The sequence below is a fragment of the Alosa pseudoharengus genome, unplaced genomic scaffold (assembly GCF_046254945.1).
Source record: "Alosa pseudoharengus isolate Yale_2024_CS ecotype anadromous, Long Island Sound unplaced genomic scaffold, YU_APseudo_1.1 YU_APseudo_1.1_scf_14, whole genome shotgun sequence".
Classification (NCBI taxonomy): domain Eukaryota; kingdom Metazoa; phylum Chordata; class Actinopteri; order Clupeiformes; family Clupeidae; genus Alosa; species Alosa pseudoharengus.
In genome coordinates this window covers 29,984,144-30,007,363 of record NW_027468609.1, presented here as the reverse complement: position 1 = coordinate 30,007,363, position 23,220 = coordinate 29,984,144, and the positions used below count along the sequence as shown (strand labels likewise).

The 23,220-nt window shown below is 46.3% G+C and overlaps 1 protein-coding gene across 2 annotated transcripts in view; it reads left to right on the top strand.

Moving 5' to 3' along the window:
* The window catches only part of tnksa (tankyrase, TRF1-interacting ankyrin-related ADP-ribose polymerase a), a 108,039-nt gene that overhangs the window by 51,971 nt on the left and 32,848 nt on the right, over window positions 1–23,220 (top strand). For both annotated transcript variants that reach the window (XM_076284614.1, XM_076284613.1), the window contains exons 6-9: window positions 17,391–17,485; window positions 18,134–18,200; window positions 20,601–20,787; window positions 23,097–23,218. In XM_076284614.1, the coding sequence (XP_076140729.1) occupies window positions 17,391–17,485; window positions 18,134–18,200; window positions 20,601–20,787; window positions 23,097–23,218 (471 nt within the window). The remainder of the gene's footprint in view (window positions 1–17,390; window positions 17,486–18,133; window positions 18,201–20,600; window positions 20,788–23,096; window positions 23,219–23,220) is intronic.

Here is a 23,220-nt window from a genome sequence, read left to right as displayed (position 1 = left end):
GGGTGTTGTTTGCCAAAACCAGGGAAAAGGGGCTTACAGCAGGTGACAGTGTCTAGGCTCACAAGGGAAGCATCTCAGATTGGCTCCTATCGATCCAGCCCAGCGTCCGCTCTCAGGCTCCATAGCTGTGTGTGTGTGTTTGTGTGTGTGTCAGTTTGCACTGCGTGTCTCGCACACACAAGCGTGCAGCATCTCACCCAGAAAGGAGTGGAATGGCCATCGGTACTAGATCACCGTGCTGTTCGCCATGGTTAGCACTGATTAATGGGGAGGGCTGAGCATAAGCCTAATGAATAAGCAGCAGAAAGCATGTCATTTCAGAGCGAGTCAGAGGATTTGTCCACTTTTAGCTTGCAGCGGGTTGCTCCAATGTTTACTAAATACATGTGTATATATTAGGGCTGTTGAGCGATTTAATCAGAATTAATTGCATGAAATTGTATAGTTAATTGCAATTAATCACAGAAATGATTACATTTTCTAATCTGAAATTTTACACGAAAGGTTATTTTACACATCAGCATTGCTGATGATTAATTAAGGTGTAAATCTAAAAACTGATTGTTTGCATTCAAGTTCATGTTGACTAAAAGATAAGAATCAGCTGGTTTCAATGAAGGCTGACATTTATTGACCATAATAGAGACATTGACAGAATATGATTTTGCATGAATAGTGCATAGAGAAAACACATTATGTTTTCTTTTTAAAATAATGGACAGACATTTACAGCCTTGGCCTTATTTTGCTGAAATGTCAGCAATTAAACTTAAATAGATTGGTTATTACTAGTTGTATAGGATGCTATACGCGAGACTGCGCATGAATGTAAACTTGTGTCTCTGTCACAGTTTTGTATTGGCATTCAGGAGGCCAGAGAGATGTCCGACATCTTGATTTGTCAGCACAACGTAAGGATTGGCATGCAGTGAGGCTCTGTTACATTAACAGTTCGTTGAGTTTGTTTGTAATAATTGTTGTGCTTGGCTGTGCTCAGCGTTCCTCTCCGCAACTCAACTCTGCCATCGCTGTGCAGCCTAACTGCAAGCGGCTTTGCGCTTGATTTTAATTGAGCTCCATGAGGGACTCGGAAGATGACGACTGCAATCATAATCAACGCACCGTGAGGCCGGTTCCCGCTAGAGATGGCTGTCGTACGCATCACATCCTCATCAGCGCCTCGACTCGTTATTCTGCCCCCTCCATTCACTTTAAATAAGAATCCACTCCAACTACCATGTCCCGGTGCTCTGCTGACGAGCTTGTCTGAATGACTAGCGTGAATTTTTTGGTTATGTTCTGTATTTACACCAAAGTCAAGGGAATCTAAAGTGCCTGCAGTGTGTGTTTGAGTGTGCGGAAAGTTTAGCATGTAGTTTTTTGCATTTTGCAAATGACTAACTACTACTTGGAGGTCTTGCTATAGCATTCGTTTCTAGCATAGTTGCTTGCTCTAACTTGCAGACTTGCAACTTTCCTTGGTGGTGTGCCTTTTTTTAAAGACGACACAGTTCTGCCCACCACTGACTTCAAGTTCAGTTCAGCTCTCGCTGGCTTGCCATTGTGAACCCCAGCCCCCCAACCCCACGCGCGACAGACACATGCTGACAAATGCCGGTTAGAGGAGGGGCCAGCCGTAACCCTGATGTGATTTCCCCCTACACACACACACACACACACTCCACCACCCCCAGACTAGGAGCTGCCACTCTGGTTCGCCTCGGCCAACAGCTCGGTCATTAGAGGCAGACTTCACCCGGGGGACGAGTCTGACGCGCCGGAGCATTCCAGGCCAGATGCCAGCACCTCAGCCGGTCTGATCCAGCGCTGGACATCCCCCTGCTCTGCTCTGCTCCTTCAGCTGAAGGGAGATGAAAGGACAGACTTGTTCAAAACAACACTGTGTTTGGAATGTATATGGTTTTTAATATACAATTTTTAAGCTGTTAGATTTGGCAAGATCCCTACTGTAATTTCAGCTTGATGAGATATGGCCATCGGATGAAGAGAGAGAATCAGCTGTCATCTTGGTTTGCCTCCTGCCGCTACTGCAACCTCTGGGGAGTGTAAAAACAGCTTTTACAGCTGTTGTGTCCCCAAATATGTGACACAATGCATCAGTTATCAGCTAGGTGTATTTTAGTTGCATCTGTGCTGTTATACATGACATGCAGATCTGTTGGCTATTACTTTTTTGGGGGGGTAATGAATTACCACTCCAGTTTGAGACATTTTGACCAGTAAATCAAGGTTTCCGATTGTCTCTCCCCGACTCTGCTGTACTGCCCCCTAGTTCTCGCACCTGATGTGAAGAGATAAGAATTCTAGTCGGTCTTGCTAGTCAGCTTGTGTTTCTACCAACCAAGATCCCACCCCAGACAGTCACTTGAGGGTAATAGTCACTTTTTGGAGAACTTTGAGAAAGCCCCACTCTCAGCAGACTGAAGAAAAAAGAGCTGGCTTTTATTCTGGTCATTAAGACCATGTCACCCTTGCAGAACCCTCTCTGAGGGAGGAAGTATGGCATCCAGAGTCTCGTTAATTGGCAAAAGGAAGACGACTTTAGAACTTGGTGCCTCCGTCATTGACTTTTATTTGGTTTCAGGCAAGCCCTCGACCTCTAACCTTAGGTGTGATTGTAAGTGCAAAGCAAGATGTGGGAAGCTTTCTGCCTGATTTCTCATAAACTCACACTTTCTCTTTGTCTCTTTTTCTCTCTGTCTCGCTCTCTCTTTCTCACACACACACACACACACACGCACGCACATACACACAGTCTCTTTAGGAGAATAAAGAAGCCTGTGTTTTGTCCTGTTAGTCAGGGAAGATGGAGTGGGTCTTGAGTTATATTATTGCAGAAGATACCCCCGGCACCCTTGTTGTCTCCTTTTTGTTGTTGTCGTGAGGGCCGATTTGGGCTATTTTCAGCCCCTTCGTGATTTGCTGCATCTTTGTGTGCTGCGTAATTGCAGCTGTGTGTGTTTACCCCACAGCTGTGTCTTAGTCTGGGTAATTGCGTTTTATAGTGCTCTCAGCGGACGAGAACCTACCTGGCCTCTTGCAGGCCAGTGTGCTGTGGTTGACATTTTCTGTGTGTGTGTGTGTTTGTGTGTCTGTACATTTGTAGGCTTGGGGAGTTGCTGCATCTTTATTGAATAGTCCATTCCGTGCCCATTTATGCCATGTCCAAGGGCTGATAACACAGGGACTGCGGGAGCCATAAAATAAGCCTGGAGAAGCGACGACTAAGCAATTGTGTCTCGCTCCAGTGTGTATATCAACTCTGGTCGGTTGAAGACCCCGTGGCTGCTCCTTTTACCTTTTCATCTCGCCCGTCTCCCAATCTGATTAAGAAATAGTGGCCAGTAAATGGGCTTTACTGTGCACTATGTGTTTATATTGTAAATCCTTTAGTGCCCAGTTCTGTATGCCAGTCTTCCAGTCTCACATGTAACAAACCCATCAGCACACATGTCAGCATTACTAGGGCAGACAGTTGCTCAGAGAGAGAGAGAGAGAGAGAGAGAGAGAGAGAGAGAGATACTTTGAGAGAGATACTTTGAGAGAGATACTTTGAGAGAGATACTTTGAGAGAGATGGAGGGAGAGAAATGGAAAGAGAGAGAGATGGAAAAAGAGCCATATGTCAGTTGTGATGTCTCAGCAGGGATTCACCGTGGCCCATTGTTTACGGTTGCAGGAACATGGCGTCCCTGCCCGCCTGTCTTTGTGCAGTAGGGCTCTTTGATATCATGGCTGGAGACCGAGTGTGCTCAAGGCCCACTCTCCTGCTGGGCGCTAATTAACCAGACAGGCATCCGTGCTCGCCATCCTCCCCTGCTCTCTCCCGTTCTAAATCTTTCTAGTGCTTTTTCTGTTGTTCTTGTACACTTTTTTGTACACTCTTGTCTCCCTCCCCTCCACTCCCCTCCCTTCCCCTCCACTTCACTCTCACCTTCTCTCTGTGTACTGTTTTCTTTCTCTATATTTCCCCCAGAAAGCGAGGAGCTTCTCTCTATATAATTTAGTTCCGTTATTTTCTGGAATTAATTTTATGCTCCTAGCCTCCGCTGTTATGGTCGCACCTTCAAATGGCGTGCTTTTCTGCCTATAATTGTATATTTGCTTCACATCCAATTGCCCCTGATAGACCAGTGTGAATGCAGAAGTGAAGTAGAAATAAAATAGAGCCTCTTACCCAGTCTCCAGAGAGTATTTGTAGCCTGTAGTTTATTCTGATATAAAGGAAACACTGCCGAAAACAAACACCATTATAGCTTCTGATTTGCCCTGATAAATACAGTAACTTATTTAACTGAATTTTTAAACAAGCTCAATTTATGGGGAGGATCATGTTGAAATCCTCCTGAATTAATACCATATGTTAACACTAAAACAAGGAAGCAATGGTACAGTATATGGAAGATGCTGTCTACTTACAGCTTTATATGTTACCCCACCCTAAGGTTCTTTCTTCAACACAGTGCTACCTTTCTTGTAGCAGTAATGCCACTCCTGCCTGTGACCCCAGCGTTACCCTGGTGCTTTCAGAGGGCCAGCTATTGAGCTGTAATTGAGGAAGCCTATTCAGCCCCAGTCCATCAGCTGCAGCTCCATTTCGCTAGTCCATATCAGCGGAGTGGCCTGGAGGTCTCTTGAGTGCGGGACACACCAGGGATTGTTATTGCTGTGGTAATGATGCCCTGTGAGCCTGTGACACTCCTACACATTTTCCAACAGCTACTCGATGCACCTTTATATATGTAAATATGTAACTACCTGTGATTTATATACCAAAGGCGCAATATAAATGAGGGTGCTATATATGTACACTGCAAAAAATAAAATCTAACCAAGGGTTATTAATCTCATATTAAGATCAAAAAATCTATCTGGTGTTGTTTTTAGTATGAAGAGACTTACCTAGCGCTCTCTCAAAAGATAATTTTAACTTCATTTAAGAAGACTTTGATTTGTTTTAAGGAGTCTTACAGTATCAAGGCAAATTTACTCAACACACTGGCAGACAAATGTTCTTGTTTTTAGGATAAATTTGCTTGTTTTCAGGATGAAACGTCTTAAAAGAAGTCAAACTCTGAAATTAAGTCAAATGATTTTACGAGAAAGCACTAGGTAACTACATTACTAAACACTGTTAGATTGGAAAAATTACCTAGAGGTCCTTTAGGCAAATTTGGTCAGATAACTTTTTAGTACTGCACCGTAATGTGCTCTCCAGCAGAGGCCTGCTTCCTCCCTCTGCCAGCAAGTATATTTTTTTCTGCAAGTATACTTTTCCTATATTGCGTTTGCCTGCGTGTTGTTGTATTCCTATCACTGTTTGTCACTCCACTGGTGCGTTAGAGTATAAATCCTCCCAGCCGACACATTGCCTGTCTCCAGCCTCTCCCCTGGGAAATAATTTAAGGAAACTTCGCCCTTGACTGCTCTAATCTTGTGTTCTCCATTTGTCATAAAAATTTCAGCTTACAGGTGCATTATTCTGTGTATATAATGTAATACTTTTTCTCCCTCCCAATGGCGGCCATTTTTCATCAGGAGCTGTTGGCAGTCATGCCAGTCTTTTAGCTCTGTGAGTCCAAGGCCCTGCGTTAAAGTAGAGTTAGTTTTCTGTAATTTTGCAACCTTCGCCTTCAAGAATTCCCTGCCGTTTTTGGCCTGTCTTCCTCAGATAGCGGTCCAAAATAAATAGTAATTTCCCAGGATATAGATTTATTGGTAATGAGAGATGTTGGCAAACCTTTGCAAGCTAAATGTCAAGTTTTTAATTTCAGGTTTTCTGGTTTAGATTCATTGTGATGTTTTTTTGTTTTGTTCTTCTAATCATCATTTGAGGGGGTTACCAAACAAGCCTCCAAAGAAGCAAGAACAAAAACAAAAAATCATACAAAAAACAATCATAGGATGGCATTTGGATTTGTCCTACAACAGGATGCCCCTTTCCAGGATCACTGCCTCTCTGCACAGTGTGCTTTCGTGGTCATATATTTTCCAGACAGCTCGGTGGTTATCAGGACAGTGTGTTGAAGAGGCGTCCCTGGAGGATGGTGTGTTCGCTGGACCGCTCTGCCACTGACACCCCCCCCCCCCCCCCCAAACCCCTTTCACTCTGTGTACTCTGTATGCAAGCTGGCACTGACACAGGCAGCGTCAGCATGTGAGTAAGCGGGCACGTGGTACGACATCCACCCACACCCCGCCCCCCACACACAACACAACCCCCCCTCCCTTTCTCTCTTGCCTCCCCTCGCTGAACAAAGGATGGGCAACACCTGTCCTCATACCCACTCACATTAGCATTAAGTGTTTTAGTCATGTGGCTGCCACTTTTATCCAAACTCTGAAGGCGTGCAGTTTTTAGCTGGGCTTGCACTACCTGGGGAGCGAAACATGTTCTCTCGATGTTCCTAACGTTTTGTTTTAACTGACGACCGACAGAAACATGGTGTGTCCCATTTGTGCAGAATTGCAAGGAGAAATGGTGCATTCAGATAAAAGGAGACTGATGGTAAAGCCTGCACTGCAGAGATCAGCTGCTGAGAGGGGTTGCTGAAGGCTAGAGGAGGAATAAGGAGGAATTATAAAGATAATATTTGTGTTGGGATGGAAAAAATATTTAATCAGACTGCAATATAAGGGACATCTCAAACTTTGGTGTGTGTGTGTGTGTGTTTTCATGTTTGTTCTTATGTTTGTTTTTTCTCTAGTACATTGTCCTGATTTATGCTCTTGGATAGCTAGGTCTCTACATGGGGCGGTTGATGGTTTATTCATAATGAGATGGGTGATTAGACCTCTACCCATTCAGTCGTAATGGTCAGCCCTGTGGAGCCTCTTCATATCTCAGTGAAACAGAGATCCCCTCGTTATCCGCAGTCTCTTTCGCATCACCCTGGGAAGCCCCATCATCTCTCTCTCTCTCTCTCTCTCTCTCTCTCTCTCTCTCCGGTCTCACCCTCCTGCTCTCTTGCTCTCTCACTTCATCTTTTCCCAACTTTTCTTCCTTTCCCTTCATCTACATTGTATATTTCACATTCTCTCGTGGTCTCCTTCCCGCCTCATCTCCTTGGGACCAACTCGTCTTTATCACCACCGGCAAGAGGCCATGATGAGGTGCTTAACTCCCCATGCGGCATGCCCGATGTCTGTGACCAAAGCGGTCATTAGCCAACAGCCGGGGCATGACGAGGACCTCAGAAGGTGGCGAAGGCCATTGTCTCACACAGGCAGGAGAAACATTACCCTGGTGGAGCTCGTAGCAGCACCCAGCCACCCACCCCCTCCGTAGAGGAAGCCTCTCTCTCCCTCTCGCCTGCCCTCCTGCCTGCACCTGCCATCATTGTCCCCATCATTACCATGAGGGTCCTGTGCCAGGATCCAATTACGGCTGCAGAGCGGGCAGTGTATGTCTCTGGTGTGCTCCCGTCGGAAATAAGACATTCTTCAGGCTGTAAGAGAGTGTGTGTGTGTGTGTGGGGGGGGGGTGGGGGGTGGAAGAGAGTCGGAGAGACAGGAATTTGGCCGTGCTGGTCATCCAGCGGAGGAGAATGCAGTCATTACTCCCCCTCTGTGAAAGCAGATTGGCAAGAAGGACCAGGGAGCAGCAGAGTGTAGAATGACTTCTTTAAGAAAGATGGTTGAGGCTTGAGCACTCTTATCCTTAAACGGCTGCCAAGCGTTGGCTATTTTAGGCGGTGGAAAACCACCGAAGGCAAGTTGGATGTTTTGCGTCAGTGCGTTTTGAGATGGTGGAGGGCCTGCAGAGTGTGTGATGCACCTCTCTCCGATGCGGAGAGTACTCGTTGGCAGTACATCACCTGATGGTGGTCTCCCACTCCCTACACTCAGTGGAACCTCCTACGGTTAGCCAAACTTAGAATGACTCATTTTTCACAGCAGCTGCTATTCTATCTGTATTACCTCCACTTTATTTTTCATCTCAAAGAGCCGCTTTAAAGGTTACAGGGGGATTGCTCAAGTTTGTCATTTTATCGCCACAATACTGCTACCATGGTAGACATGAATTTCTTCGTAACCAGGCCTGTTCTTCGTCAACAGTTTGTATTTGTACACTGGAGGCCTTTCAGTAGGTGCCTGTTTGAAAACTTAACTGGTACGGGTTGTCATACCTTTCTATGCTTTTTATTGTCATCTCACTGGCACAACAGTAGTTTTACAATGGAGAGAAGGGACATTTGGCTTGTTATTTCAAACTTCCGAGTAACTGTGTGTGTGTGTACATCTGTGTGCCAAAGATGAAGAGCAACCGAGCCCAGGACATTATTAACCCAACCCACTGGAGAGCGCGATCATGACAGCTTCCGCTGGCGCCGGGGAGAGACTAATCACCACCCCCCACCTCATGCCCGCAACCGCTCCCATCAGTCACAGCCGCCTCGTCTCTCTCAGCGCCACTGACCTTCCCAGTCCATCCATCTTCGTTTTTGTACTCCCATCATGCCTCTCTGGTGCGCGAGAGTGTATGTTCTCTCTCTCTCCACCTTCCTCGGATTGCAAAGCTAGAAGAGTATTTTCTTAGAACAGTCTTTTTCTGTTGGACAGTGCAGTTGAGGCAGTTTAAGAGGTTGGTTCTCGGAAGCAATTGGTTTCTCCGATCACCTGGACTGTGACCTCATAAACTTTGCCCGTTTCCACCCCCGTGGCTTGCTCGTGTGTGTGTGTGTGTGCGTACATCTTCACATCTTTAACGAGCACGTCTGTTTCGCCCGTTGGAATGGGATCAAACACACCTGACCGTGTGCAGTTACAAGGCTACAACATGTTCTTACATATACCCTCTTCATACACACACACACACACACACACACACACACACACACCTCCCTTTTTTTGTCCATAATCTAGCCTCTGTGCGTTTCCCCCCATTTTTTAATATTCATTAACAAGCCAACCTTTGTGCTGTGGATCAATAGGAATGCCTCTGAACGTTGCTTTTGGCAGCAGCTCAGAAAGCAAGCACTTGCCTGACATGCTCCTGAGCTTTAGCCCTTAGTGGATGATGCACAGCGGCACTAGAGGATGGTGTGGGAAGGGAGGTTGGAGGCAGATGAAGGGCCTGCAGAGGTTTAGCTTGGCATCGTCCCTCTGTTTTGCATCCAGACACAGACTGGGATGACTGCCTGAGTATGCCCCTTTGCTCTCTCTCTTTCTCTCTTTCTTTCTTTTCTTTTCTTTCTCTCTCTTTTCTCTGTCTCTCTTTATCCCTCTCCCCCCCTCTCTTTCTTTTTCTCTTTTTCTTTCCCTCTCCTCTCTCTCTCTTTCTCTCTCTCTCTCTCTCGCTTTTTCCTTGCTGGAAGTTGTAACAAATTGCCTGCGGTGTTTCTTCTTTTTTTTCTGTCCCAGGCACCGAGGAGTGCAAGTAAAAAACCCAGCGTCGGTTTTCTGAAGCCCACTTACCGTAAATCAATCGTATCCCCCCATCCCACCGTCCCTTCTTCCTTTTGCTTTGCAACTCTCACATTAACATATGATGGACTTTTTTCATTTGTCAGAATTCTGGCAGAATTAGATTATAGGCTGTGTTCGGCAGCTTAAGTATGATCCATTTTGATAATTTGAGACTCTTCTGCCTGCAGCTGCCTCACTCTGTCTCTCCCACTCAGAAGCAGAGCAGGGTTTTTACTGTGGCCATGATGAGGAGGAGGAATGGGGGGATCAATGATAGACTCCTCAGTGCATTGCTATCTGTGCAAAGCAGAACAAAAGCTCCAAATAATTATAGAAAATGAGCAGAAGATGAAAGTCAAGCGCAGTTGTAAATTGCAGTGGCTGTCATGAATGTGTTCCGTACCAAGTGTTGTGAAAAGAACAGCGATGTGTTCTTCCACTTGGCACAGTGGTGTGGACTGAACAGATTCAATGGGCGACCCGTTGCAGAATCTGAAGATGTCTGACACTTAAACATACGAAATCTGATTTCAGCATTGTCGAGCAAGGAGTGTAGGTCGTCTGGAAAGTTACTTTGGTGCTCTGGTTAAAATTGGCTTTCTTAAATTGTCCATTAAAGATGCTGTCCACGATTCTGGCAGAAGGTTGTTATTTGAGCTTAACAGCCAATCAAATTACAGCCCACCCTCCCTACTCCTGAAGCAATATGTGGATTGGCAGGAATTGTTTATGGCTTGGTCCAAGCAACTGCTGTTTTCCTTTTAGAGAGCCAGGAATGTGTTTGGGCACTACAGCATTTGAGCACACATGGTGAACAGACAACTAGTGAACCGTGAGGAGCAATCTGCTGAGTTTGACACCCAAGTGCCTCGGTTTACATTTCCAGACTGTACCTTTAAGTCCTCCTAATACAACCGGGCTGATATCCTGTCGTCCTGGGTGCTGCACAGACACAGTGGTGATGGAATGAGTCCCCAGTAATATATGAAAAGTGCTCCCCACTGCTCAGTAATTGCAGCACTTCAAAAAGACGGTGGCTTCAAGACCTTGCTGTCAGCTTTTGCTTCTCCAAACTACACCCGAGAGATGCCATCCAGTCCCCAGTGTGAGTTTAGAAATGGCTTCCGGGAGGGCAGGTGGTTGGCGCCGCTTTCCATCTATACATCTGTTCCCCCAGGAGCCTGAGCCATCTTTATGACGCCCTCTCGCACACAGTAAACAGCGTCATAGGATAATGAGCCCAGTGATGGTGGTGGTGGGGGGTGGGTGGGTTGGAGCAGGGAGAAGAAGCAGCCTGCCGCTACCGTAGATCTGACTCTTTCCAATGAGATGTCAGCCCGTGCTGTACAGGCCCTAATGTGTTATTGATCCGATCCGGTCCGTTCCGTCTGCGAGCACCTAGTATGTTCACTTGTCTTCTGCTTGGGGAGTTTGCCCACTCTCGGTACACACCGAGAGCTCCAAAGTGAAGAGAGGTGAACTTGGATGCAAAGTCACCCCTGAGTCTACCTGTCTTCCTACCGTCCTGTGGGGGAAGACTCAAGGTGCTCCTCAGCCCCTCCCCCCGACAACCACCCTCTCTTCCTCCCACTTAACACTTCCAGCGTTAGGAGTATTTATGCTAGTTATAGCATGTGTGGCTGCCATGGCAACAGCTTTTAGCAAGCAGTCACTGTTGGCATGGTTACAAGTCACAATGCCCAATAACTGAAGCGAAGGAAACAGGGAAACGGGGACATTGTGTGTGCGTGTGCGTGTGCGCGTGTGCGTGTGTGCGCTCGTGCTCACTGACAAAATATAATGTGTTGATGAGAGATATGCAGCTGAGGCTTTTGCTTCCCCTGAAGCCCTCTCTCTCTCTCTCTCTCTCTCTCTCTCTCTCTCTCTCTCTCTGTCCTCTCTCTCCCGTTCTCCCTCCCTCTCTATTTTTCCTCTCTTCCTATTCCCCTAGCTCGCTCCCTGTTAGGACAAGGAGCTTGTTAATCACCACCAAAGCTGGCCAGCCTTGCTTTATACAGCTTAAAAACAGCCATCCACTGTCAGATATTGTTTCATCTATCCATCCATCTATCCATCCAGCAGCGATTCCCCTCTACACTGGAGGAATTGTCTTAACGACACTTCAATTTAGAACTGAAGTACACAGCAAGACACCAGAACAGATTAAATCAAAAGGAACCGCTGAAGTGTATCGCGAATACCCATTGGTGTAATGGGGTGTGTATGTGTGTCTTGTATCTGTGATTGTGTGTGTGTCTGTCTGTATGTGTGTGAGAGAGTGTAAAGCAGAGACAGATATATATAAAAAGGGAGTTTGAGTGCTTTTGTTCTTCAGCGTTTGCCCTGATAAATACCCAGTAGTGCATATGTGTACTACTAGATCACAATAATGGCACAGTCATGGCTTACAAATGCTTCTTTGCATCCTGCATCCACCCAGCGTGTGCTCACTGATTTGTGAGTTATAGTTTGACATGTTTGTGTTCTCTTAACTGCAGTAGACAGAAACACACACACACACACACACACACACACACACACACACACACACACACACACACACACACACACACACACACACACACACACACACACACAGGCTACTGATGTGTATGCAACAAAAACACACTCACACTCAGTCACGTTTACAAATGCACACTCACAAACACACACACCTACTCACAACACACATACATACAGTACACACACACATACAACATTTGTTCAAACCTGCTCCTGCTCTCTGGACTGACTCATGCCATGGCCCCAGGGGCGTCGGGGGAAAGGCCGTCCTGCCACATCCATTTACAGCATCCACCCCTAACACACGTACACACACACACACACAGACACACACACACACACACACACACACACACACTCTCACACCAATAGTTCAAGCGCCATGCCATCAGCTCCCACTGGTCTCAGCGGGCACAGAAAGACTGCTCTGCTTCACCTCTGTGTGGCTCGCCACATCAGCTCGCTCGCTATGTGAACGCCGCCACCGCCTGATGAGGAAAAAGAAATACATTTAGAACAGCCATACTGGGTTTTATCCGATACCGGTGCTAAATCGATACTTTTAAAACGGTGCCGGTGCCTGAACCGGTACTTTGTTTTTAAAATGTTTTAAATTAAAATGGTCTAAAGCATGAATTGCTTTTTTTTTTATTGATAAGACAAATTTGAACATGAAATTGAAGTTATAAGTTAAAGTTATAAGTTAAAGTTATATTCAATTTACTATCAATATCTCATTGCTCCTACAAATAATACATTTAAATGTTAAAACAGCTTGCCATGCATGCACACACAATGGTAAGCTCTGCTTTCAAGTTTACCCAGTGTAGGCGGTTTGCCATAAGGTAGGCTATGTTAAAACCGCTTGCCATAGAACATGGACAACTGCATTTGCAAGCAAGCTAATCTAACAGGGACTCTACTTTCCAGTTAATTCAGTGTGTTCCCAAATGCTTCAAGAAATTTCATGTCTTAACCCATAACACGCATGTCAGGCTACATGTCGGTGTTGAAGTGTTTAGATTCCCAGCGCTAGCCTAGGCATTTTAACAGCAACTATGGCTATGCGCTAACACCAGTCAGCTGAGTTTAATTAGCGATAACGTAGGCTACGGAGATGGTTTCGTAGCCTCTTTGACAGTTCAGTGACATCAGGTATGTAACCTACATTTTTATGTTTTTGCCAGCTAACTTTTAACATGATCTTCATATTGTGCATTGTGATGCTATGGGCCTCATGCACATAAAAAGATTAATATCATGCCATTATGTTGTTTAGAACACACCGTTAAATAAAGTTTTCACCTTACAACTTTGCTGATAACATTTCAAATAAATGGCAGTTAGCGCATTAGCAAGGACATTGTGTAAGGTATTAGGCTGCTGTTGATGTTGTTTGTAGTTAGGCCCACTGCTAGATTTTGACAGGAGCTCGCTATATTGCTTTTCAAGTAAGCTACTTGGGCTCATGCAAGCTGTCAAACACTGTCCACTCGCTCGCCTATGTGGTGCACCCCTCTGGTTTATACATCCAGTGTTTATGTTAGCTAACTGTATCTGGATGTGTTGCTATCAAGCAAGACGTTAGAGATGGCGCATGACATGCAGTGATGCCTCGTATAAAATAAATAAATAAATAAAACACTATTTAAGCACCGAAATGAGGCACCGAAATCCACGTTGTTATTCGATGCAGTTACTACCGTTTGTGTCGGCACCGGTGCCATATTAGAACCGTGTTTCGGTGCCCAACCCTAGTCCTATACCCCCTGATGCACAGGCACGCCGTAATCCAGAGCCGTATGGATTTTTGGTTAGTCTTTCATCTCTGGAGTTAAGCAACACGCCGCACCGTATATTATTATCTTCTCTGGCATGCAAGATTCTATGTACTCACGCAGTAATAAATAAACCAACAACAACAAAACAACAGAATATTTGGTTACATTGGTATGCATGCTGTTGGCATCACAAAAACAGAACACTGAGAGAGATCTGTCTGAGAGGGAGAAAAGAGAAACGTGTTTCCTGCTGTGCATGACATTAATATGCTCATTGATCTGTATGTGCTAGGTGCTTTTAACAAATGATCGTGCCACCATCTCCGTGTTGGATCATTTTTAAAGCCAGTGTTTACAAACACTATCCCCATTGCTGTGAATTATTCTGTGGCCCAGTGGCATTGTGTGGCTGCTGACATTTTTTTTTTTTTCTTCGCGTTTTCGTTTTTAATTCAAAGGGATTAAATGGATGAACTTTTTTAAATTTCTACCGTGAAATGTTCATGAAACGATACATAAATTGATAAACACACCAACCTATGTAGATATTGGAAATCTGTCTACAGACACACACACACACATTAACACACACCGCAAAGAGTTGTTATCTTAAGCTGTAAGAGGACTTTTCAAGAGGCAGCCCTCTACCTAATGAGATCAGTCTGTTGAGGTGCAACCACCTTAACAGAAAATTAGAGAGTGGATGCACTGGTGTGTCCATCGTTCATCGTGCTCGCTAACAAGCTCTGACCATCTCGAGGGGGGCTCCACCTCTCTCTCTTACCCAGAGGTTAGCTCCTCGTGTGAATGGATGGAGCTGAGCAGGAAGTGAGTCCAGGCGTATCAGCGCTTCCTTCAGCCGTAGGGGCTGCCAAACTGTCAAAAAGAGGACGATGAATGAACTCCCAACCCCCCATATCCACGCTCTGATTTCCTGTGACCGCTACTGTTAAGACCGCCTATCAATCAGTGTCCAGCAACAATGTTGTTGTTTTGATAAAACCTAACTTTCACTCATTGTCCACTATTAACAGTACATGAAATGTGCGATCGTACACTCTCATCTGATGTAAATGTGTGAATTAGAAATAAATTGAACACTTGCTGCAATGACATGATGCTGTCATTATATCATTTTTTGTGTTTTTTGTTTTTGTATTTTTCTTTTTGTGTTTCCTTTTTTGTTGTTCTGTTTCATTTGTGATTCTGGCGACATTGCCTATCAGTCGACATCGCAAAAAATGCTGGTAAGTTGGTTTTCAAATAACAAGCTGTTCGAGTGCTGCACTTGTCATGTTATTATTCATTTTTTGTTAAGTTTTTTTTTATCCATTCAGTCATTTTGTTTTACTTAAATAGTTTGAGTGGTTTGATTCATCGATATGCTGGCTCTTAATCCTTTTGCACATGATTGGACCTGGGCCTTTTTAAGTTGTTTTTTTTTCACTTGGTTTTGGTCACATTTCATTCGCCCACCCCCCTTGCCCGCGTTCCTCTGTATTTAATGTAATGTAATGTAATGTAACGTATTGTAAGGTATGCAGTGTAATGTATGGTTCCGCGGTTTGTGGCACGCTCTTCGGACCTTCCTTCGGAAGAGTTGATCGATGTTGCTTGCTGTCAAAAGGGGGAGCTGATGGGAGATGTTCTCACCCCCCCCCTTTCTGCCCACCTCAACCCCCCTACCCCCCGTCCGACCCCGCCTGCACCGTGCTGCCCCCCCTCCCTCCACCACATGCCACCACCTCACAGCCTGAGTCACACCCTCCTCTTATCCCCGTTTTATTTATTCTCTTCTTTCTCTCTTTATTTCTTTGTCATTATTTATAGGTTCTACAACATGCATGTCAGAGCGAAAGAGAGAGAGAAAAAGCCTGTCTCTGCATTTTGTCGGCCTTGTCAGACAAAATAAATGTGTTGTTGCTACGTGTACTTCAGTTTATCCCCTCTGGATGAATAATTTACACATTTATCGTTTATTTTTTTTCTATCTCACTTCCGTTGGTTGAGCAGTATATGTGAGAAGTAAATCAGAGAGGAATAACAATGAAAACTTTAGTGAATAGTGGCTGTCCCAAGGAATGTGTTAAATCTAAACATCGGTCCACCCCAGTCCCTCCAATGAAGAGGAAATTAGCCCCCAAATATCCCATTGCTCCGTCCTCAGCCAACTATATATTGACACATTGTCAACATAGCTGGCATATTCCTTATCTTCTGCCATACCAGCAAGCAGCCTCTTTTTCTGAACTTATAGCCCAGTTTGTGAGTTGTTTAACTGCCCCCTCTCTAAACCTGCCATCTGTTTTAATTTTGCTCACGAACATTCATTTTTTTTTTAACACTCGGGAAGCTGCATTTTTAAGTTTTGCTGTGTGATTAATCAGTTTTGGCAACTGTCTTTGCTTTCATTGTTTCATGATGGCATGATATTCTGTGGCTTCTAACCAGCTATTCTCTTCCCACCTCATAAGGGAGTTGGAGAATGCAGAGATACCGTGAGAAAGAGAGGGAGAGAGAAGCAGAGGAAGAGAGGGCAGGAAAGGATAATGAGGAGAAAGACAGAGGAACGGGAGAGCCAGTGGTGAGGGACTGTGGCAGGCAGGAAAAGATGGAATGGAGAACCCAGCAGGCCTGCGTAACATCTGCTCTCTCAGTCATCGTCTGTTCTAAAGATTCTCCACCATCTTCCTGCCACTGCCAAGGCTATCCAGAAGCAGCTCTAGACTTAAAAGCTTCGAAAACCTACCTTGACTAAAGCCATCAATTACGAACCAATTCGTTTTTGTTTTCTCTTTTGATTGAGCATGAGTCAACCGTTTTAGTTTTTTCTTTTTCCGTTAAAAGTTGCTCTAATTGCTTTCAAAGGGGGTGAGAGGGTAATTTGTTAATCACTGGCCGGGACACTAAAATCCATACGGCTCCCCCGTTTTACTTCTTCAGTTGCTAGCAGGATTCCAGAAGAAAAAAAAACACCTGGGGGGATTGGGGGCTGCCCAGCCCGCTCTCCTCTCTTTAATGATTCGTTGGGCTAGCCTGTAGCGGAGCTGCCTGTGGATGGATGATCCCCTGTGCCTATGGGCTGATCTCCTGGGCTGTTAGCAGGTAATGGCCTGGGCTTTAGGTGCCGTTTTTGAGTGACGGCAGGCCCCCTCCTCTGCCTTAAGAGGTGTATGAGTGGGTGGGTAGATGACAGGCCAGGCCGGCCGACTGGGTCTGTTATTCACACAGGAGATGGGTCAGGTGTGCTCCTAAGGGAGGACTGGTCAGCTGTCTTAAACTAGTGTGAACAACACCCCCCTACCCTTTTTAAAAAGTGTGAAACCCCCCGTAAGGCCCTAGTGTGAGTGTTAGCGGAGAGGACAGGGTTGGCTAACATGGCTGATGTGTTTGGATTGAGTGTGGAGCCACCTGCTGCGCGTGGTGATCTCCGCCCCATAGGGGGGTGCTGTGTTTTGGTGTGCTGTTTGGATTTGCATTGTCTAGGCTGATTCTCATCACTGTTTTCTCTTTTTTGTCCCCCTTTTTCTCTTCTGTCCTTCCTATCTTTCCCATCGTTCTGTCTTTTGCTCTGTCTTTTTCTCTTTCTTTGTCTCTCTCTCTCTCTCTCTCTCTCTCTCTCTCTCTCTCTCTCTCTCTCTCTCCCTCCTTCCTGCAGTCCACACCGCTGCATCTAGCAGCTGGCTATAACCGCGTGAGGATAGTGCAGCTCCTTCTGCAGCACGGCGCAGACGTTCATGCCAAGGACAAAGGGTACGTAGTGTGTGTTTTTTTTTAAATACATTCTTTTTCTTTTCTTTTCCTCCTCATGATGTCTTCAGTCCTGTCCAATCATTTCCCCTCGCCTGCACTCTTTCACACATTCAAGTAATGGGCTTCTCTGGGTGGCTGTGTTGACACATAAGCACAGAATACACTTGGGGTCAGGATAAACTTTGAAGAGAGGGTGTCTTTGGTGGGTGTGTGTGTTTTGGGTGTGTGAGTGGGTTGGGGTCAGTAAGGAGGGCCCCTGGGGCAGAAAGAGTATCGATCGAAACGAGGAGCAGGCCAGGGAAGTGTGAAATGGTGTTCTCTGTCCAAACATAATGCTTTTCTTTCTCCTGCACCCTCACCTCTACCCCTGTCCATCTCTCTCTCTCTCTCTCTCTCTCTCTCTCTCTCTCTCTCTCTCTCTCTCTCTCTCTCTCTTTCTCTCGCTCTCTCTCTCTTCTTTCTCTCGGTTACAATCTCGCCCCATTTATATGTCCATCACACTCTCTCTTTCCTTTTCTCTGTTGTAATCCTCTCTTTCTCTTGCCACCCCTCACTCCTTCTGTTTCTCTCTCTCTCTCTCTCTCTCTCTCTCTCTCTCTCTCTCTCTCTCTCTCTCTTTATCTTGCTCTCTCTATCTCTGTCCTACAGTGGCCTCGTTCCTCTTCACAACGCCTGTTCCTATGGCCATTATGAGGTCACCGAGCTTCTGCTGAAGGTAAGAACACCCCACCCCACCCCACCCAAATCCTCTTCCTCTATCTCTCCACCTCTAACCAGAGCCAAAGTGCTGTCAGAATCACCCCCACTTGAGATGATGCCTCTCCACTCGGTCGGGGATTGCCTCGTACCCATTTCTCACCCTCCTCCTCCTCCAACAGGCTTTTAGTAACACCTCCCTACCCCTTCCCCCATCCGTCCCCGATATTCATCAAACAAATCGGTGTTGGCTTTAATGCGTGCCATCCTTTACCTGAACTGGAGCCCACACTGAAGGTGACTCGTGGCCATGAAAACAGAAATAAATTCTCTGCGTTTTTTGGGGAGGAATGTATAGTGATTAGGACATTGGTGGTTAGGACAGGAAGGCAGTTTCAAGGAAAACCTCACATCCCCATGAAAAGGGTCACAGGCCTTGGCGTGTTACAGAATCGTTCTAAACGAGCGCAGTGGCACAGCTGAAAAAACTGAATGACCTTAAATAAGAATGTCCTCAGGTACAAAGAAGACCTTGTGTAGTGCAAAGCCTTGAGCTGTTCTCTGAAAGCCTCATTGAGGTGACAATAGCTTTACACTCGACAGTATTCCATAGTAACTAAAGCTTTTTACCTCAGAAGCTTCTACTACTGACTGCAGCTATTGGTAGAGACCGCGCTTCTTTAAGTAAGGATTTAAACGTGTATCTACTGGCCCGAGGCTTTGAGTGCTTCTATAAATTCCAAACTTCTGATAGACGTGTCTGCTACTGACAACAGGTTAATATTCACTGACAGGCTTTACTGGCAACTGTGGGTGTCAGTACTGCTTCTGCAGGCTGGAGCTGTTAGTAATGAACTTGGGGTCTGTGCTGCACTGGTCAGTGATAACAACTGGTTACTGGATCCCGAGTACTTACTGAAGCTGGAATGGACAGGACAGGAATCCCATTTTTCAAAGTGAGGCTGTAGTAGTCATATCCAGTGGTCTGAAGTTTGTAGGAAGGCTCTAGAGGCTTCTCAGGTAGAGCTGCTGCAGCAATGATGTCAAATGTCAAGTGTTTGTTTAGAACGACTTATGTACTGTGCTGCGCTGTGGTCTCTTACTAAGGTGTTTGTGAATAACATCACTAGCACTCACAAGAAAGTTCTCTCACTTGTGTACACACACACACACACACACACACACACACACACACACACACACACACACACACACATAAACACACTCTCAGAGTCTCCTTCACCTACGAATGAAATGTTCCGGCATAAGATGTGATTATCGACGTGCAGGCAGCTCTCAGTACTTTTAAAATGGAGCATCCAGCAGCTCTGGTTTCCCTCCTCCTTCAGCCTCCGCATCGATCCAACGCCTCAGTACCTCTCCAGCCTCGACCCTGTCGGCATCCAGCGAAAATAACCCAGCCTTGGTAACAGAGAAGAAAGGTTGGGGCACTAATGGCTCTCTGTGGCAGCCGTCTGAATTTTACGTATGGGGAGGGGGGTTAATCTAAACCTAAAGCAAGATTCAAATTTTTTTTTTTTCTTCTTCTTTCACATCTTTGTCTTGCGCCGCACACACAGTGTGGATCTGGGCTCCCGAGACCTGGAGCGTTATCTGAGCGCGGAAGACTTTCATCTGACAGATTAGCGTGGCTGGGTTACGTAAGACATTAAACCAGCTGTGAACTTCACCCAACACCCAGCACCCCATTCCTCACTCAGCCCCATTTCCCCACCATAAGATTTTGCTCCCTGTCAGAGGAGTGAAGAACGTCCCCTTCAAATCCTACTGTATCCCAAAGAGCACAAAAACGAATGATACACACGCACACAAAAACTAATGATACGCACACACGCGTGCGCACACACACACACACACACACACACACACACACACACCTTACTTGCGCTGTGAGTGGCTCTATATAGAAAGGTTTTCATAATGATTTAAATGCCGTTTAATGAGATCCTCCAGCTGGTGTGTTTCCGGTATGCTCGTTTGTAGCCCTTGTCCAAGTCCGATTGCGGAGCCAGGGTTTAAATCACTCCCAGAGTTAGATGGCGTTAATTACATCTCCGCAGCATGTCTGCCTTTCCCCTGGCGGGAGGCGAGCGCTCTCATCGTTTCTGTTCTTGCCCTGATTTATCTGTCGTGGGTGGAGCCAGGGGAACATGGTTGGCCAGCATGGTGGCTAAAGCATTGATGCCTGCTGTTTGCAATGTCTCACTGACACTCTGGCTCACCTGTTTGTTTGTTTGTTTGTTTGTTTGTGTGTGTGTGTGTGTGTGTGTGTCTGTGTGTGTGTCTGTCTCTGTATCACTCTCTCTCTTTCTCTCTTTCTCTCTCTCTCTCTCTCTCTCTCTCTCTGTACTTGCATGTATGTCTGCCTTTGCGTGTGGGATGTGCGTGTGCATTGTAGCACGGCGCGTGTGTGAACGCCATGGACTTGTGGCAGTTCACGCCCCTGCACGAGGCGGCGTCCAAGAACCGCGTGGAGGTGTGCTCCCTTCTGCTGAGCCACGGGGCCGACCCCACACTGGTCAACTGCCACGGGAAGAGCGCCGTCGACATGGCCCCTACCCCCGAGCTCAAGGAGAGGCTCACATGTGAGTCATACACACACACACACACACACACACACACACACACACACACACACACAAACACACCTGTGGACAAAGACTAGACTGTTCGCCTACCATATCTGACTCTTTCCCTTGCTATACATACATAAATATACACACACACACACACACACACACACACATACACATGACAGGAAATTTTCCGAACATTTCAGAATTTTTTTGTAGTTGTCAATTTGTGGCGCTGTCAGAAAATACTTCCGAATATCTCCAAACACGCGCATCTGGAGCATATCGAAATGTCAAAACGGAGAGGTAAAAAGGTGGAGACGCTGCTGACATTTTAAAAGCAACACTGCTTCCCCTAACGGCGCCCATCCACTGTGACTAAAGTGGAGCGTGCTGGAGGCCACTGGTAAACTTTTGAAGGACTCGTCTGATGGGAGTGATATGACGTGTGCGTAAATATGAAGCGGCCGGTTCCGGCTCTGGCTCCGACTCCGGCTCCCATCAGTATGCATGGCCAGCACCGCGCACAGAGAGAAAGCCGCCAGGGCTGCCTGTAGCTCATCACCGAGTCGACACGTCTCTGATGAAGGGCTTAAACGCCATTTCTCTCTCCCTCGCTTGCTCTCTCTATCTCTCTCTGTCTCTCACCCTCACCCTCTCTCTCTCTCTCGCTCTCTCACCCTCACTCTTTCTCGCTCTCTCTCTCTCTTCCTCTCTCTCTCTCACCCTCACTCCTTCCCCTCCACCTCGCTCTTTCTTTTTCTCTTTCTCCATCCCTCATTCCTCTGTCGTTCACTTTCTTTATCTCTCTGCTTTTCAAGTGAAAGGCACTGGCTTCTTTCGGAGCTGTGTGTTTCTTCTCTTTTATAATCTCTCCGTCTCTGTCTCCTTCCATCTCTCTCTTTTTGGTCTCACTTCATCTGGAAGTCTCTCCCATATGCTCACAGCCCATACCCCCACCCCCCTTTCTGTCTCTTCCTCTCACTCATGGCTCTGAGTGCTAAGTCTGTCACATTCTGTCAGACATGGGGGGGGCCCAGCAGATTACTGTGTGACTCTGTGTCTGAGAGAGAGACTGTGTGTGTGTGTGTGTGTGTGTGTGTGTGTGTGTGCGTGTGCGCAGAGCTGTGAGTGTGGAGCCTATTTTAAATGTATAATATTTTAATCCTGCATTATTCAAGCCTGGGAGAGAGAGCTGGCCGGTTTGAGATGTAATGGCTTTGGCAGCCTGAAGCCCCCAGTACAAATGTCTCCTGGTGAACTCCGTATGGCTGCGTGTGTGCGTGTGTGTGCGCGTGTGCGTGTGTGTGTGTGGAGTGAGTGTTGAGGAGCAGAGGGTGAGAGAGTGGCAGCACTGGTGCTTTGAATACTGAGGCAGCTTGGGAGAGCAGTGTTGTGTGTTGGCTTCTAACTCACCTCATCTTTAGATAGCTGCAGAGTGTGTGTGTGTGTGTGTGAGTGAGGTAGCTTGGGAGAGCAGAGTGTTTATCATAATGAAGTGCTGGAATTCTGAAATCGCTCTGTTTATCAGTCCAGCTCTTCAGAAGCAGGGATTTGTCCACTCTCAGATATGGAGATCCATGCCGTGGATGCCACCACCTCAAAAACAGGCTGTTGGCATAAACTACCAAACACTAACTTTGCCAGATGGACCCTAACTACCAAACACTAACTTTGCCAGATGGACACTAACTTTGCCAGATGGATGCCAGGAAGAGCATTGACCAGGCTATGTGTTGAAAATGCCCACGTAGTGTTTGGTTCAATTACGTTCGACTCTAAAAGTCCAGAAAGTCCAGTCCCTTCGAAGCTTGTTTGCTAGTGAACACGAGCATAAATGCAACAGCAAGCAATATTTTTTTCTGACACCGACAAAAATAACAAGCTTTTGACAGGCTGCCAAACTAAACAGTTGGTGCAGGTATTTTAACTCCAGCTTGGAGGTCTGGACTGTGTGTTCCCATGAACCCACCCAAGAGTTCGCTCAAGAGCCTAGGAGGGAGCCGATCGATCGCCTGCACTGTTGTTGTGCTGCCGTGTTCGCAGTGGCCAGTGCGGAGAGCATGTGGCCCCTCAAATCGATAACTGACCGACACACACACACACACAGAGAAACACACTCTGTCTGACCACCCTGACCCTCACAGACATCTCTTTCTTTCTATCGCACTCTCAACCTATCTCTCCCTCGCCCTCTCAACTTCACTCTCTCTCTCTTCCTCTAAACGTATCTCTCTCTCTCCCTCCCTGCCTTCTCTCTCTCTCTCTCGGCCTCTAAACTTATCTATCTCTTTGTCTCTTTTTTCTCTCTCTCGGAACAGATGAGTTTAAGGGCCACTCTCTGCTCCAGGCGGCCCGGGAGGCGGACATGGCGAAGGTGAAGAAGACCTTGGCCCTGGAGATCATCAACTTCAAGCACCCGCAGACCCACGAGACGGCCCTGGT